General features: G+C 39.4%; 1 protein-coding gene and 1 long non-coding RNA gene across 3 annotated transcripts in view; both read right to left on the bottom strand.

Moving 5' to 3' along the window:
- LOC119648791 (protein trachealess) overlaps positions 1–15,369 on the bottom strand; it is a 178,651-nt gene extending 163,282 nt beyond the window's left edge. The window contains exon 1 of one of the 2 annotated variants that reach the window (XM_038050638.1): positions 14,803–15,369. In XM_038050638.1, the coding sequence (XP_037906566.1) occupies positions 14,803–14,936 (134 nt within the window). In that variant the 5' untranslated portion in view covers positions 14,937–15,369. Of the gene's footprint in view, positions 1–14,700 lie in introns of both variants that reach the window. The other variant, XM_038050637.1, reaches the window with a different exon arrangement.
- On the bottom strand, positions 12,846–13,511 carry LOC119648792. Its single transcript, XR_005249060.1, has 2 exons — positions 13,272–13,511; positions 12,846–13,204 (listed from the first exon to the last, which is right to left on the bottom strand). It is a non-coding gene; the product is annotated as an uncharacterized LOC119648792 (long non-coding RNA).
- Positions 15,370–17,624: the final 2,255 nt, after the last annotated feature.

Consider the following 17,624-nt stretch of genomic DNA (forward strand, 5'->3'; position numbering starts at 1 on the left):
GAATGCCAGCGGACAGATGACGTCACCGGCGCTCACTCAGTTTAGACCTCGCTGCAGGAATGAAGGGCAGAGTGCCATGTAGGTGACGAAAAATGTCATATTTAAGAAAAAAAAAAAGAGAATGACTGACAAAAAAAGATGTCTAGTCTGCATTAGTTGTCATAAATCAATTGTAATTTTAAAGCTGTATTAGTTGTCATAAATCAATTAAATTATAATTCCAATAAAGTATATTAATTAAATTGGTTAAATTTAAAACGTTAATAACATACTAATGGGATAAATGCACACTCAAATGTCTTGGTCAACAAAAGTGGAAATGATTAAATGATTTAACAAATGAGAGAGAACCTTATAAATTCTCTTTCATGAGAATTAAAGACATCAGTTATTAAGATCGAATATAGAAAAGAATCTTTCCCACAGTAAGGCAAATTTAACTTCACCGCGGGATTCGTTAACAAGTCGGAAAACCGGAAACTATATGCTTCTGGCGTGAAAGGGTTGGTGTTATCCTTATATGAATAACTTTAAATAGATAGATAGATAGATAACTTTTAGATAGCTAAAAGTTCAAAATAATCCCTCATGTATTTCCAAACTGTAAAATTACCTGTACACATTCTAAATAAACATTGCCCATTATGACTTACTGGTGGGTACGTACATATATGTATGCATTTAGATTAATCGTATGTGAATGTAAATATTTCCGCTTTAATTCCCTGTCCCAAAATTACCCGGAATCGCTGCAGACGCTTGGAAACAATAACACCATCTATTGGCCGCTGGTTGATTTACGTAATGTAAACCTTCCTTTATAAACTATGGAAGTTTCATGGTTCAGTGGAAGTCTAAATACAGATCATTTTACGACAGTGATTAAAAATTGTACAGAACTGAATATTGCAAGGACATCATCAAACACGCTCGAAATGGCGGAAACTTTGTAAAAATGTTCGTAACTTATTATAAACCGTGGCATTTCCAGTAGGGGCCTGAAACTGACTTGCCACCACTGATGAAGGGAACAAGTGGTTCCCGAAATATCGGTGTTTGCAACCACAATAAATATCTCTAGCGAATAGAAAAACGCAAGTCTTAATTATATCAAATTATTCTGAAACTGAGCGTCACAGTGCTGAAAGGCAGTCACTAGGAAGGAAATCCTTCGGTTTGATAAAGTAAGAAATCAAAATAATACTCATTGTTTTCCGTGATTCATAAGGACAAATCATAAAAAGTTTGTTCCAAGTGGTACGATGGTCAATGCAGAATACTACCTTCAAGTATTGAAGCGATATTTGGACATTCTGATTCATTTTCTTCAGGTTTTGTCCGATTCATAAGCAGGGTCGGCTGGTCGTAATCAGTTGCCCAATTTTGTTCTAACAAAGGCCTGATCTGAATGCAGTTGCGAGGCTTTGACATGACCATCCAGCGTATCAAGCCACGGTTGTTCCGGCCGAGCTTTTCGTCGCTCACCACTGAATTCGCCGAGGCCACTACGGTAAATTTTAGATTTGACGCGTTCGTTGATACGTCGATCACAAAGAACACCAGTTCTGGAACGCCACTTTATCCACGTTGCGCTAATGCGTGAAGCAATTTTATAACGCAGTTCTTCACTGGCTGAGATATCTAAATCGCTCAATTCTCGACAGGTCACTGCCATTGACAGCATTACTGTTTCATGGAGATTGATTAGATCTCCTCTTCATATTGCATAACCTACAACTGGAGTTGGTGATTGAGGAGTCGTGACGGAGGTACCGTTTGTAGCTTTTCGTTGGGAGCAAAGCATCCTTAATTGAAGTTAGGAATGATTCGGTCTAATAGAAAATTACACCATTAATCAGCCATTTGTTGGAGGCTTCGATTGACATGAATGAGTTTCTCTTTCCACATGTCGACCTTCCGTTGGAATAAACTAACATTCGACATGGGATCCCATTCTTCACTTTTCAAGTGCAAAGCAGATAAAAAAATCAGGAACAGAACGCACTTGATTGTAATGCAAGTTTTTAATTCAAATACCCCCGCTCCTCCCCGATGACTTGGGATAGTGATCTTCTCTTTTCCGGCAGTTCCCTTACGCATGTTGCTTTTTGGAGAAGAAGAGAACTACCATCACCCGTCAATTGACAGTTTCTAAATCCCCATTTCTCCTTGTAGCACACCAAAAGTATACAGAAGGAGAGCAATGGCGAAGGTGTTGATTGCTACGATTTTATTTTTCCCGAGAAGCTCTATTTTCAGGACAAGATCCAGATGCCGTTCAAATTCACCCCCATTATTGCCACAGCAAGTGTCGCAGCTTAGAAAATACCGAGGTATTCGTAGACGTCGTCCGGATCCGGATCAAATTTGGATTTTATTGTGGCTGTATCCTTCATTGCCGGTGTGTTTTCCCCGAACAATTATAATTTTTAATGCGACATTCTGAAAACCCAACTGCATGTCAATATCCCTGGCCTGGATGGTGATGTCCAGTAAGGAACGAAATTAATTCTCCGCTTTAGCATACAATTTGATGTCATCAATATACATGTGTCCGGGTAGCTGAGTGGTTAGAGCACAAGGCTGCCGTACGGAAGGTCAGGGTTCAAATCTCACTGGTAGCAGTGGAATTTGTATCGTGATTTGACGTCGGATACCAGTCGACTCAGCTGTGAATGAGCACCTGAGTCAAATCAGGATAATAATCTCGGGCGAGCGCATTGCTGACCACATTGCCTTCTACAGTATACTGTAGTGTATCGTTACAGTCTTGAATGAAGTGCTCTAACACACTTCAAGGCCCTGATCCAATATGGATTGTTGTGCCAACGATTATTATTATTATTATTGATATACACTAAATTACTTAATGTATATTTCGGCAATATGCCGTGTTTCACTTGGAACCCGTATTTGCTTTCATGCAGAAGATGGGATAGCGGATTCAAAGTCAAACAAAACCACAGTAGACTTAGAGAGTCGCCTTGGAAAATGCCACGCCTGATTGGTATCTCTTCTGATGTTTATCAAGATACCGATAGCTTCGTGCTCCAATTCTTCTTTACTGTTCTCAAGAGAAGAACCACATTCGAGTCGATTTTGTTCAAAGGTAATACTTATAGCAACCACGAATGTGATATGGAGTCAAATGCTGATTTATAATCGAAGTAGGCTGTCGAGATATTCCGTTTTCGATGAACAGCCTGCTTCACAGCTACTGTATCGATTATAAGCTGTTTTTTACAGTCTCGGGAGCTTTTTGCGCATCCTAGCTTTTCAAGGGCTGCTTCTACGTCAACTTAAGTTATGTCAGGCATGGTCATTTCGAGGAGGGTTTCAGATGAATGCATAAGCGTGTCTCCCACGCTGCTTCTAAATTGCAACGGCTAGGTTCGCTCCAAATACTTCTCCAGAAGTCTTCTGCCTAATCCAGATCGAAGTTATTTTCACGACCTGAGTTAATGAGATTTTTATAAAATCCCCGTTGGTTTTGGAAGGACAAGGTGTTATCTGTCCTTCGCTGGAAGTTCTTTTGATACCTATGGATGCGATTGAGGCATACCGCAAGTTTCTGCTTCTGCATCTTGATGATTTCTTCGATTGCCATATCATGGGGCAGATGATAGTTCCCAAGGATGTTTGTAACGCATCTGTGCACTCTTGGTGATGAATTTCCAGGAAGTGCTTGCGCGATACGACCAACTTCCTTTCTCAACTTTTTGAGTCTCCTGTTGAGTCGAAACCCCCAGAACGGTAAAGTCCTCCGTCGCATGCCTCTCCTATTCGCGCCAAGATATTGATTATTGAGACGAATAACTGTGGCAGCTGCAGCGTCGACCAGGCTGTAAATCTCTGTCGTAGCCATCTTGCTAGCCAAACGATCAACCAAAATTCTGTTAACGACAGAAATGATGTTCGCAGCTACCGAAGTAAACTTTAGCCTAGCGTCTGGAAGAATCTCAGCATATTCTGTGAGTACGACCTGGAATACGGTCAAAGCCTCATTATAAATCGGGTCGACATACCCAGTCGCTAAACTTCTTCTGATTGCTGAGTTCATGGAGTGCCTTAGAGGTGGACCATTCAAGTTTGTTAAAGACACACACCGAGTCCAAGTGAAACTTCACAGGTTTTCCATCCCTAGTGGTTGACGGCATAACCTCCAAAACATTCAAGGGCAAAGAGTCGCCCTGGTCTTGCTGAGCGACTCAACCGTATTGGATACTATCTTTGTATCGCTGGGGTCCCATTAAAAGAATTTAAAATGTTGTTATCCCCAATTTCTTCCCACGATTAATAAGAAACCAGTCAACCATGCAGCAGAGCAGCAATGCTGCAGTGTCCCATGGTTACCTCCAAAGGTAGGGAAGGTATTTGCAGGGGAGCCGCTGAAATACAGTGTAATGTCGCTGCAATTCATCCGATAGACGCGTCGATTCCTTCACCCCGAATTATGGATTTTTTTAAGGGGAAAAATAAGAAGGAAGGACAAAAATACAAATAGAAACGTTCTACATGTTCGCGGCTACTTGCGATATTTGTAGCCGATCTGATGGGTCATGTCATTATCTGCAACCCATGACATGCGCCTAGTCGCATTTAGCTCCGAATTTGCAACTCAGGTCGGGATTAACTTGGCACACTATTCTCATGTATTTAGGAATCAATTTCTAGCCGGTCCACCAACCCTTTCTGTAAACATTCGTCGAGCTTAACCCAGTTATTGCAGACTTATTTATTGAATTTAAGAAAGCGTTTTGAGAGATAAGAGAGATAAGAAAATACAAATTATTTAACATTTATGCTTTCATATTTTGATTATTTTGTAAAGCAGTGTTATCAAAAATTAAAGTTAGATGTGTCAGTTGCTTTTGTTCGTTGAGAGCTTGAGATTCCGGCTATTTTTTACTAGAGCCATATTTATTTTGACAAAGTCCTTAACCCTTCTTGGCATTAATGGGTACAAATTCTGCAGGTAGATTTTTGTAACATTGTATGATTTATAGTTTTTAGCCCACTGTCGCCTGGCAGATTGCATTTGCTGCTTTAAATGCGGCTTTTTTGCAGGTCTTTAAGATTTCAAACCCAAGTTGCCTTCTTTGAATTGTAGTGTTCAAGAGTCAATCTCTAAGTTTTGATGTAAAGATATGTATCATTCCAGTAAACCCTCCTTGGAATTAAAAGCTCCAGGTAGTTCTCGATATTTTTGGCCAATGGGCTATCCATGGTGGTATTATTTCATTATTATGATGAAGGATGGACTTTCACATGTCCTGCAATGTCACAATTTTTCACTTTTACCCCTTTTACGATGATAACTTATATTTTCATGGCGCTATCTAATTTCTTGTTGGTTAGTATTTTTAACACTTGTCATTGTGATATATCAGTATTATCGAGTATATAGATTATATTATATGTACAATTATGATACTTAGGGCATACTATAACTTGGTTGGTAATTCCCATTAAATTTTCCAGTATTCTGCCCTCTAATATCATTTATATTCGTGTGTGTGTTTGACGTGGAGGAGAGACATAAACTGTGAGTACTCATGCCACAAAAGGCAGAAAATTTTTAGTGTATTTAACTTTCTTATTTCAGAGTAGGCACTTATAAGTTTGTGGAATTCCTATTATGGACATATGCATATGGACAGAGAGAATCTCGATAATACTTGTGTAAATCTTCATGCTTTTCCATAGTATTTTTACTTGGGTCTGACAGGAGTAGATTGGTATATATCAGAACTGAGCTCCTAGGCCCTGCCACCTGCCTTTATGTGAAACTTGTTTTGTTAGTAGTATTAGGCAATGCTACTGACATTCCAATTGCTGACGCCAATCGCGGCATGTAAGATTTCATTTCCCTCTACATCACAGTTACCAGATACTCAAAGTAGTTCCACCGTATTGAATCTAGAAATAGCGGTCAATTGTTTTCTACATTCCTAGCCGGTCTTCGAGGTTGTCAAAGGACTACCTAACACCCCCAAGGCAGCTTGACTATCGCTTCAGATTGTGATGGGCATACTGGTAAGCCGTACGTCAATGAACCAGGCTGCAAGACTGTTGCATATTCTCCCAAGAGAAAATCCAATTTCTCGTTTTTATTCGAAAAATAGGTTCCTGGTCCAGAACCCTGTTCTGTTTTATAATCATAAATAACTTTGTTTTGAATTATATTGAATTTTTCCTGTAAAAATTGGTTTGTCTCCAATTTATTTCTAATTTGTTACATATGTATGGTATGTTATTTAAATGTCTCATGTACAACATGCAATGATTAACTGAAAATTCTATCCTTCCTGTCTTTCTTGCCCTATACATATTCCCTAGGCTTTAGCTTGCATTGTGCTCGATTTAGCATACGTTTTCATGGAACTAATTACCCCTCAAGCTTACGTATACCTGTGATCCTATAGACATACATACATTCAGTTACTTCCGCCTATTCCTTTCCATACATGCAAAAGCAGCGTGTAAAGCTTTTTTTATCAAATATAGTCATGTAGGGTATCAAAAGAGAAGTCTCGGTTAGTACTTTCCGAAGCCGGTCTTAGTTTAGACACTTGTTGGAAATGTGGAGAGTTCGCCGGGTCGAAAGTGATCATTTCTTTAACGGACCTATTCTCAGAAACTACCCAACCGAAATATCTGAAAAAATCAAGAGGCTGCCACTATATCGTGCCTAGGCTCCGAAATACCCTCCATACCGATATGTGTTCAAATAAAGTTAATAATAGTATGTTACTATAATTTTTAGCAATTCCCTGCAACATCCCCATTAAGTTCATTCTACACGAAATGCAGCAATGTAGGATATAACATAGAACATGATCCTACCAAGTTTGGTGGAAATCGCACTATTACTAACAAAGTTATAATAGGTCAAAGTCGTCGCTTCCTTGCAATGAAAGTAGCGACTAGTACTTTACGAAGCTTGTGTTAGTTTTGACATCGGTTGCAAGGCATAGAAAATACTCTGCATTCCGATGCCGGTTTAAGTGAAGTTAATAATAGTATTATAACGCGGTAAAAATCACTTCTCTATTTTGGTAGCTCACACACTAAATACGGCATTGCTATCTCAGAGGGTTTCCGTGATGCCGTTGAAGAAGTCGAACGATTTGATGACCGGCTGATGAAACTTTCAAGAGACCATCGAACCTCAACATCGGCCGTTGATTGCCGTCCTGCGAATCAAGCCACCGATAAAACCGCATAAGGAACGCACTAGCCCGCCGCGCATTAAATGCTGGAGATTTTGTGACAAAAAAGAAAAAATCATCTCACACGATTACCAATTATTACGAATGTGGAAGAATCGTGAAACCAAATTAAAGACACGATCTACAAAGCGGCCTCGGTGTCATCAAGCCAGGTAAACGGTACATCAACCGAGATACTTGGCCTTGGAATGACGATGTTGAAATGAAGGTCCGTGAAAAAAACGCCTCTACCACAAGTTTTTCGACGATAAAATGCTTACCAATTGGCCAATTTATAAGAATTCCAACCGGGAAGTAAAGAAAGCGATCGCTGTCACCCGAGCGGCCCATTACAAAGATTTCACGATAAACTGGACACTCGGGATGGCGGAGACATCTGTATCGACTTGCCAAAAACCGAAACGAACGCACACAGGATATCAAACACTTCTGTTGCGTTAATGACAAGAACAGTACTTTGTTTATAGACCATTGAGCCGCGTCAGATAGCCGCGTCAGATAGCCGCGTCAGATAGCCGCGTCAGATAGCCGCGTCTGAGCTCTACAAAGCGAAGACCTGTCGACATCACATTTGAGCTCTACAAAGGGAAGACCTGACAACATCGCATCTAAGCTCTACAAAGCGAAGAGCTGGGACCCAACACTGTGGCTCAGTGAATTCTTTAATCAGGAAGACAAGAAAATACCACTGTTCCAATATGGAAAAAGAAAGGTAGTCCAGCAGAAAGTTCAAATTACCTTTTGATCCGGTTACTTTTCCATATCATGACGATTTTTGAACGGATTCTTGACAGCTGTATTCGCGAAATCGTTGGAATAACCGTGAATCAAGCCGGATTTTTCAGGAACTGCGGAACTATTGACACAATACATGCTGTGCTGTTACTCATGGAGAAACACCGTGAGAAGCATCACCTTTTTTACATTGCATTTCTGGATCGAGAGAAAGCGTTTGACTGTCTGCCACACGAACTAATCCGGTATGACCTACGACAACATTTAGTGCCAGAAGAACTGGTGCGCTGGATTCAATTGCTCTACCACGATTCAAAAAGTAAAGTTCAAAGTGTGACGGGTGTATCAAACCCGCCATCTCGCCACTCCTCTTCGTTGTTGTTATAGACACTGTCACACGAGACATCCAACGTCCAGTGCCCTATACACTGTTTCAAGCTGATGATGTTTCCTAGATCTCAAGCAACTTGTCCAGAAATGGAATGATCGCCTCATGCAAAACGGTCTCAGATTCAATCTGAATAAAACTGAATTTTTGACGACCGATCCCCATGAAACATGCCCAGAACTGAGCGATTTGAATATCTCGGGTCAACGCTATCAGTCAATGAAGAACTGCGTTATGAAACTGTTGGCGTTCCACAACTGGTGTTCTTTGTGCTCGACGTATCAAAATTCTCTCAAATCTAAAATTCACCGGAATGTCATCCGTCCTAACTATGGTTGTGAGTGTTGGTCGATTACAAAAGGCAATGAACGGCGCCTTGCAGTTTTGGATACGAACATGTTGCGTTGGACCCGTGGCGAGACACGTTTTGATTACATCGGCAATCGATATGGGGTTGCACCAAAAAATAATGCTAGTTTCAATTTGAAATTTCGAGGTATGGTTCTTGAATCTATATTCTATGGAATTAAAAAATAAAAAAATTTTGCAAAGAAACAACATGCAGACTGTAAAAAGTCCCCTTAATACTATTTCTACTGTCCTTATTGAAGATTCTTATATCTTAAACTTTCAAGAATATTTCTTAACAGGTAACCGTCCACTGACTTTTACTTATCACAGTATTCATTGCCAAAAAAGAGGAAAAAGACGGGAACTAAGTTCTTATATTTTCTACTTAGGACTTTCCCAGTTACAGTTGATTTTTTTTCCAATTTCATGCCTAGTTAGAAGATCAAATGTATTCATTCAATACTTAGAATTAATTCGATGGCACTCAGTTTCGGATGACTCAGAAGTAACAAGAAACTGAATGTAATGCTCTGGCACAACATACGGAATGTAATTAAAAGTATAAATCATTGCCCCTGGTACTCTTAGAAATTGCCAGCAGAAAAACTCGACGAACGTCACAGTTATTTCTTTCACGTTAAATCTAAACTTCTACGAATCTAACCCTTTCTCAAGCAAACTTTAGAATATCATTGTTATACAAAGCAGATCAGAAAATCTCTTCAAATCAACTCCAGCCACATTGTGTATTCCAGTGTAATATTATATTCTATATATGATTATAAAGCACGAAAATTTGGAGCAAATCATAATATTAGATAGTAGTACGCCCGAAAAATATTTTCGCCGGTAAAATACTCACTACTACTTTTCGATTTTATCAAACAAGGAAGAGAAGGTCATCGCATATACCTTGATGGTTTTGCCCATAGTATATCTAATAGGCAGTACCCGCACTGAATGAACCGGACTTGCGAATGTATTGCGAAGCTTATCCGTATACATCATAGACTCTCAATAGCTGGCAGTATCTACATATGGTTTAGTGTAATGCATTCGCAAGTCCAGTCCCTAGAGTGTGGGTGCTACTTGTTAGATGTGTTGTGGTTTTGACTACGATGGTTAACCATATTGCCGGAGATGCGTCAACCTTATCGAGAATGTGGAGCATATTGTATTTCATTTCCTTTCATTAACTGCGCACCAGGCAAGATCGAAGGCACATTTCAATGACATCTAAACACTTTTTCACTTATGCAAATATTTGAAATATTAACGGTATTTTGACTTGCGATAAAAATTACCTCCGAATGTTGAGTGGCGAAATATTGAAAATAAGCAAAGACAAATAACTAAGCACTGAAGAAGAGAGTAAGTAGCTTCCGAAGTTTGCAAAAATAAAAATTTATTTGTATACCTTTAAGTTCTACAAAGACTTTAGAAATATCGAAAGCGATAACTAATCTAAACAAACCCATGTGAATTGTATGATAGTAGAATAGAATAGATTGATGTAAGTCTACAGGACTTCCCAATAAGTGTTAAAGACAACTCGTCAAAGCAAAATGTTTGATTAACTATTTCTAAAGCGATAGCTTTCTAGTTAGTTATTAGTTATTAGTTATTATGCAAATTGTTCTGAGCCACACAAATCCATGTTTGGATGCGTAAAATTGGTACCTTCACCGCTAAGGTGGACGCATCTGCAAGAACCATTCGGAAAAAGGACATCAACATCTGTATTCAGGAAGAAACTCAACTGTGTGATGCCAAGAGCTATGATATAGAACCTGAACATGGTAACCATGGCTGCAAACTACTCTAATACAGTTGGCATTACTACTTCTGAGAGTTAACGTGTCGTAAGGAAGTCGAACGATTTGATAACCGATTTTTGAAGTTCACTATTATCTCGACTGATTGCACGATTCATTTCCTTACCTTCCACGTAACACAGATATGTTAACCCGATGCTGAGGAAGATGCATTCTGGCAGCTACTCGAGATAAACAGTCATGTCAGCGAAAAGGCAGACAGTGAGAGTATCATCAATTTTACCGGAACTAACAACCTTATCGTCATATGGATTATTATAATAATTGTCACAAAAACTCATCTGGTATTGACTGTGATAACATTTGGAGACAGAGAAACTCATCCGCTAAGCTAAAATAACCTACTCTGATTCAAGGAGCAGAATTTGATGTGTATCAGGCAGATCGAAACACATCCAACGTCCAGCGTGTATAGATTTATACAGATGATGTTTTCTTTAGCCGGCCGTTAGTTACGCCTGAAGAGTCTAACCGGCCAGTTTAGGCTGTGAGCGAGGATTTCATAATTGTGTCCACTGTCAATGAGACCTTTACGGGCACCTTTATCGCTGATAAATGCTCACACAAATTCTCATTCTACCGCCTTCCACTTCCAGAGTTGAACTAATAATGTCGCGGCTTGCCGGTACGTGGAAGGTGTGTTCAGTTCAACTAGTAGACATTGAATCGATTCTAATAAGCTTTTGTTTCACTCAAAACATTTGACAGGGTTCTGAAATTATGTTCATGTTTGTTGAGTTTCTATTAATAAGAATTCAAATACTTCATAAGTGAGAATCATCCTGTATATATGAAACTTACAAAACTGTATATTGAAATAGCAACGTCTTCAGCAGTATCTGCTCACCTTTGCCTTGAGAACGCAGACACTCCATTGTGGAAGAAATGATGAAAGGGATGGGTCCAAGCAAGAGCTAGTCAAATTTTGGTAGTTTTGTTAATTTTGTTACTCTCGTTAGTCTCCTACCTATTATTTCTAATTACAAAGATAGAGAAAGGAAATAAATAGATCAAATTGCCAGAATCCAATGAAGCGGTAAACTAAGGGCGACCGCATTTTCGTATATTTTACCCCAAAGTGCACAAAACTCCTCCTTGCAAGATGTAAACTTCATGTAAAAAGTGCAAACTAATAAGGTAGCATATAAATATGCAGGGTTCCGATTTGCTTGTTACTCCAAGCTAGCAGTTTCGAAAATTACAACTTAACTTACTGAGGCAATCGGTAATGCACCCAACTTTCAAAGAAGTCGGAATACCGGAATCTGGAAGCTTCGGATATTAAGGTTTTGTGTTCATCTTGTCTAGGAAATTTTCTATTCACATTTTTTTATTCGTATATAGCTAAAACTTCAAAATATTCCTCGATATATTCAACTCCGGCGATCATATGAAGTCACTTTATACATATCATCTTGATATCATTCACGTCACTAGTAACACAAAACTGTGGCATTCTATAGCTTTGTTTATAATAGTCGCATTTCTCTCAAACTTTCCAAAATTATGTTTTATATTATTACTTATAATAGTTTTGAACTTCTAGGATATAAATTTATAAAAGATGGTAGTATGCTATTTTGACTTTAATTGAGCAGGTATTGGAATATGATGAACTGTGGGGCTTAGATTTTGTATCGGTGCACCATTGTATTTTTTTCGGATTTCTCTTTTCAGGGGAACATTTTGAGCCCTCACTCCCTGGTTTTTCACCCAACATCAGAAATAAGATCAGTTTCGAAAAGTTCCAACTGATACCCAAGATGGCCATATTCTGTGAGAAAAGAAATTTACACTCTCCTTTCGCATAAGCACCACTTGCTGTATGTAAAGGGATTCACAGACCACATATTCTCACAACTCAACACTTCGTGACAATAGACTCAGTCGTTTCCGACTAAATCGGGTGTAACCGACAGACAACATTGAATCGATTCTTAAATGGTTTCATTTCACACAAAACCATAAAATCAACACAACTAGCTACTGCGGCAGAAAATGGAACTAAATAATATCAAATGGTATTAAGTACAGTAAAACCTCCCTAAGTTGAATTCTCATTTGCCAGGAAGCAATGAACGAGTTTCAGTGATTTCGGCTTAAGGGGCTTTTCTAGTCTTAAAGAAATTTTCCTCCAGTTTTTTTTCTTTTAACATAATCTGATTATTTATATGTTCAAAATATTATGTTGATATCTACTTTCGTTTTAATTCTATGAGCGCGTCGAAAAAGGTCTTTTTCTCAAAACATTGTTCTGACACGCTGCAGTCAAATGCCTGGAAAACTTTGAAACAGCTTGACATCTAGAGGACTGATTTCTTTTATTTTCCAAAAGAATTTATTTAAACTACTCTTCTGATAATGCATTTAAAAGTTACGATGATTCCCACGACTGTTTGATTGAATTTTGCTCGTACAAATATCCCTCACGACTGGTTTTTTGCGTTGAAAACAATGAGATTTGTTACTTCTTCCTATTATACTTCCACTTGTTTGTCCCAGCCACTTGCAAAGAAGACTGTTTTCGTTTACATCGTCAGCAGTTGAATTATAGGAAAGAAGAAAGTCCTTAAGCCAGTTATCTACCGTTTTTTGATTGCTGTATTTTCTCCTTTCATAGATCCCGTGTTTATTTTAATCGCTAAAACCAACCGTCGCGGGTTCTGAAAGCAGGACATTTTAAAGTTTTGCGAATTCGAGGGCATTTTCTGTCAATAATGGTGATGCTACCTCTCACTAAACGGTACCATTCAGCTTTAGGTTTGTTCCGTTTAACACTTCCACAAGAACTAGCATTTCCAAACCCTTTGCCCTTATCTGCTCAGTTGAGAGACAAAGTTGCAAGAGGAATTTGCAATTCAATAATAGGTCCTTTCACGAAGTGAAAATCATGCACAGAAATTGCTCTCAAGGTGAAACTTCTGCTGGGAACACTATTTTTTTCACTGAAATTTCTATGTCGCACATGAGTTTATGAACACACCCCTACATACTATACATATATCAATATAGAAAGAATCGAACCTTTGATTTCGACTTAAGAGGGTCATGCCGTGTGAAGGCCGTGTTTTCGCTTTTTTTAGAATCTTTTTCTGAAGAGCTGGATGAAGGTACAAATACGAATTTTTACCATACATTTATTAATATCTTGAACTTTTCTAGCCCGATAGCATCGTTCATTATTGATATACAGAGCAGCATTTTGTGTTATGGTGGCAGCGAATTTTCAACTTGCAGTTTCGAGAAAAATTCATTTAAAAAGTAGAATGTGATTTTTAACTATAAAATTTTAACTGGCCATTAATCTGCTATACCTGTCATTCGAACGTCATTCGGACCGATAAATACGCGCTTTATTGCGGTGATCGACGTAAACCTGGCATGCGACATTTTACCTGTTTAACACTATAATTTTCGAACGACTCCGAATATCAACAAATCGCTTTACCCATATATTCTACACTATATCCAGATACAATTGATGCAAAATATCGATTCCTCGGATTCGACACACGGAATAACCCCCTTAAAGGAATTGTAAGGTTTAAATATTTCTTCAAAAGTTAAGAAAAAATACTTCTACTAAAAGGCTTTTTCGAACGCCAATGAAAGGCCGAAAAGTTCCTGAGAACGATTCAACTTAGGGAGGTTTAACTGTACTTTTTCGTTGAAGCGAGAAGCATGCTTAACAGTTACGTTGAACGAAATTGTTACTTCATAGCCAATTTTTACGAAAGCATCTCCGAAAGACATATAATAACGAAAACTCTAGATGCGAAAAGACAGGAAGTATGACTCCTGAGCGAGCATTTCGAGTTCAGCTAGAAACAGGCTGAAAGTTATTTCCCAAAATATTTTCGAGCAAATTCAGAGCTCGACTGAATTATTCAATGCATACTAGGTTGTTTATATGTTAATTGCAATTGAATTCTTTGAAGAAATGATCCGAAAAGCTTCTGCTGCTAATCATTCTCATCCTTTCAATCCGACGGAATAGCTAAATGGGAGATACTCAGTCATGTCATTGTAATCTAACTGAACGAATTATGTGGTAAGAAGTGAAAATAAGGATAGGCTAACAAGGCGCAGTCAACCAAAACGGAACCTAAAACTACAAAACAACTTGTTAAATATTTTAAAACATCATGATAAAACGTGCCCAGGTTCAATAGACTGTTGATTTGAATGCATCGTTGTATTCTGATGTTGGTTTGGCAATTTGTTGTAGGGTACAGCACACAGGTCCTGAGTCGGTACCAACCAGGAGTGTGTGAAAGGCGAGCCTCCCACGCCCATGCCAAGCGATCCCATTGCCGCCATTGGACCACCTGGTACATTTGTTCCTTGCCGTTGATAACCAGCATAATCCATCGCGACTGCCTGATATGGGAGCATTTTTATATCGTGAAGAGTCTTCCTGCTTGATCTTTCGATTCGCCGCTAAATTGAGCACCAAGTCATTTGATCAAACACTGCACTTGCACCATAAAATACTCGGGAAAGCCATCGCGCCGCCACTATTGAAAATTCAAAAGGTGTTTCCCAAGTTCATTTGGCCGTCTGCACTTTCATCCCGTTTTAGAACACAATCAATAAGCCACTTTCACAATTGTCGAATTTCCCGATAAGATGCATGCAGCCTCTACGATTATTCGGATACAACCCGAAAGGGTCACTTATTTCACTGACTGATATTTATTTCACTATTTAGCTTTGCTAACGGAAGTCACAGCAAAGGGCCGCTCGCTCACAATCAGAATTTCCAAAAATGCAAATAAAATAGGAATCTTCAAGCGAATATCAAACACACACAACGTCTCACGGTACAAACGCAACTGAATCAAAGGCAGAGAGCGAAAAGAACAAAAGTAATATCCAAGGCTCAACTGTAATACTCTGAAATAGGCAGGCAATAGCATTGCTGGGGGCGCAGTCACGGCCACTGCACTGAATTTCCATGCAGGCGGGCAGACAAGTATTATAAAATCTACAGTCTGGGTTGGTGGCGGTGCAAAGCTACGCCAAGCCCAAACGTGAACTCTTCGCGGCTGTCGCGTCATGCACCAACCACGCCAACAGCATTTTAAGCAGCGTCACGCGCGTCGGTCGTCTTCGGCCAAGTTCGTAAATGGGCGGGACGTGACTACATAACGTGCCTAGTGTCGAATCCGAAATGACATCAAGTATATAAGAACGATGGGGAAGTAATCCGAGTGTCGTCATACACTTTGCCATGTATTTCCATTTCTGATGGTGTTTACTGGGCGCGCATACACACGAATCGTAACTTCATGAAAAATTCTTGCCATGACACGCCTCGCGGAGATCAACAAGTTACATATGTATATGGATACATACGGCATTATATATTTTTCGTTTTCATGCTACGGGAAGGTTTAGAATGCTGGTCCGCATTCTAAATACACAAACGGTGGGAGTATGCGGTCGTGCTATAACGGTCCCAATATCGGTTGCGGATGAGCCTGAACGGTAATTTGGCTGTTCGACGTACAAACGTATATGTCATTGTTAAAATTATAGAGTTCATCATTGCTGAGCATAGAGAGTTGCTCTAATGATGGATTCATTCCGCAATGAAAAAAATTATGTTAACTCAATTTATAATTTAAGAAACGGTCTTTGTCAAAGTATCCATGCAAAACGACACAGATCGACCAGATAATGTGCATACACTGGCGACCAAAAAACCGCATAATGGAAATTATATCCCATTTGCGAACTATTAGTCCCATTTTCCTTATTTATTATTTCCTTGCTACTTCTGAAATTTTGTTCTACGAATACGCACACGCTTCACAACCTGACAATGGGGACATGGATATGTATTGTTTAATATCTACTGGCAAAAGGGCAAAAGGAAATAAATAGGAAACGCATAACGAGGCGTTACTAAACCATTCTCTGGGAAAGAGGTTTTCTTAAACGAATTCATTTTAGTTACGTTTTCTAAATTTCGCGGCATCGCGTTGACACGGAGTTAATTAATGTTTTCAGACATTCTTGGGGCATTTTGTTTCAAATGTGAAGTATCGTGTTTCAAGGTTCCTGAATAGCCTTCAGCTGCATCCTACATTCGTGGTACTTTCATAACATATTTTCAATTGTATTGAGGTTAGGACTTGCAGAAGCCAATGCAAAATACGGAAAAACGAAACGATTTTCTTCAAAAAGCGCTTTATAATAATTCTGCAGTCTACAAAAATAGGACTCGGCACATCACGCCTGGTAAAGCTACCGTTATTCCAGTTGTCTGGAGGCTTTTATTTATTGGCATGAAATTTCCTTCATCATCACCAACGGTGCAACAACCGGTATCCGGTCTAGACTTGCCTTAACAGGGAACTCTAGGCACCCCGCTTTTGAGCCGAGCTGCCCGGCGTCCTGACCTACGCCATCGCGCCATCTCAGGCAGGGTCTCCCTCGTCTTTTTATTCTACCATAGATATTGCCTTATAGCTTTCTAGACTGGATCATCCTCATCCATATGGATTGGGTGACCCGCCCACCTATTGAGTCGGATTTTATCCACAACCAGACGGTCGTTGTATCGCTCATAGATTTTTCCGTTATGTAGGAAGGAATCGTTCATCTTCATGTAGGGGACCGAAAATTCTTCGAAGGATTCTTCTATTGAGCGCGGCCAAGAGTTCGCAGTTTTGTTTTGCTAAGAACCCAGGTCTCCGAGGAATATAAAACGACTGGCAAGATCATTGTACAGTAAGAGCGTTGACCCTATGGTGAGATATTTCGAGCGAAACAGTTTGTGTAAGCTGTAATTGGTTGTGTTGGCAGTCAATAACCGTGCGCGGATTTCATCGTCATAGCTGTTCTCGTTTGTGATTTTCGATCTTAAATAGAAAAAATGTTCAACGGTCTCAAAATTGAAGTCTCCTGTCTTTGTTGCTTTCGTTTGACCAGTGCGTTTGTTCCTTCTTTCCTTTTTGGCACTGACATTGCCACCATGTTCTTCGTTTTGCCTTCATTATCGTACAGCCCGAGATCTCGCGCCGCCTGCTCGATCTGGATGAAGGTAGACTGTACATCTAGGGTTGTTCTTCCCAT

Source organism: Hermetia illucens, chromosome 2 (assembly GCF_905115235.1).
Source record: "Hermetia illucens chromosome 2, iHerIll2.2.curated.20191125, whole genome shotgun sequence".
Classification (NCBI taxonomy): Eukaryota; Metazoa; Arthropoda; class Insecta; order Diptera; family Stratiomyidae; genus Hermetia; species Hermetia illucens.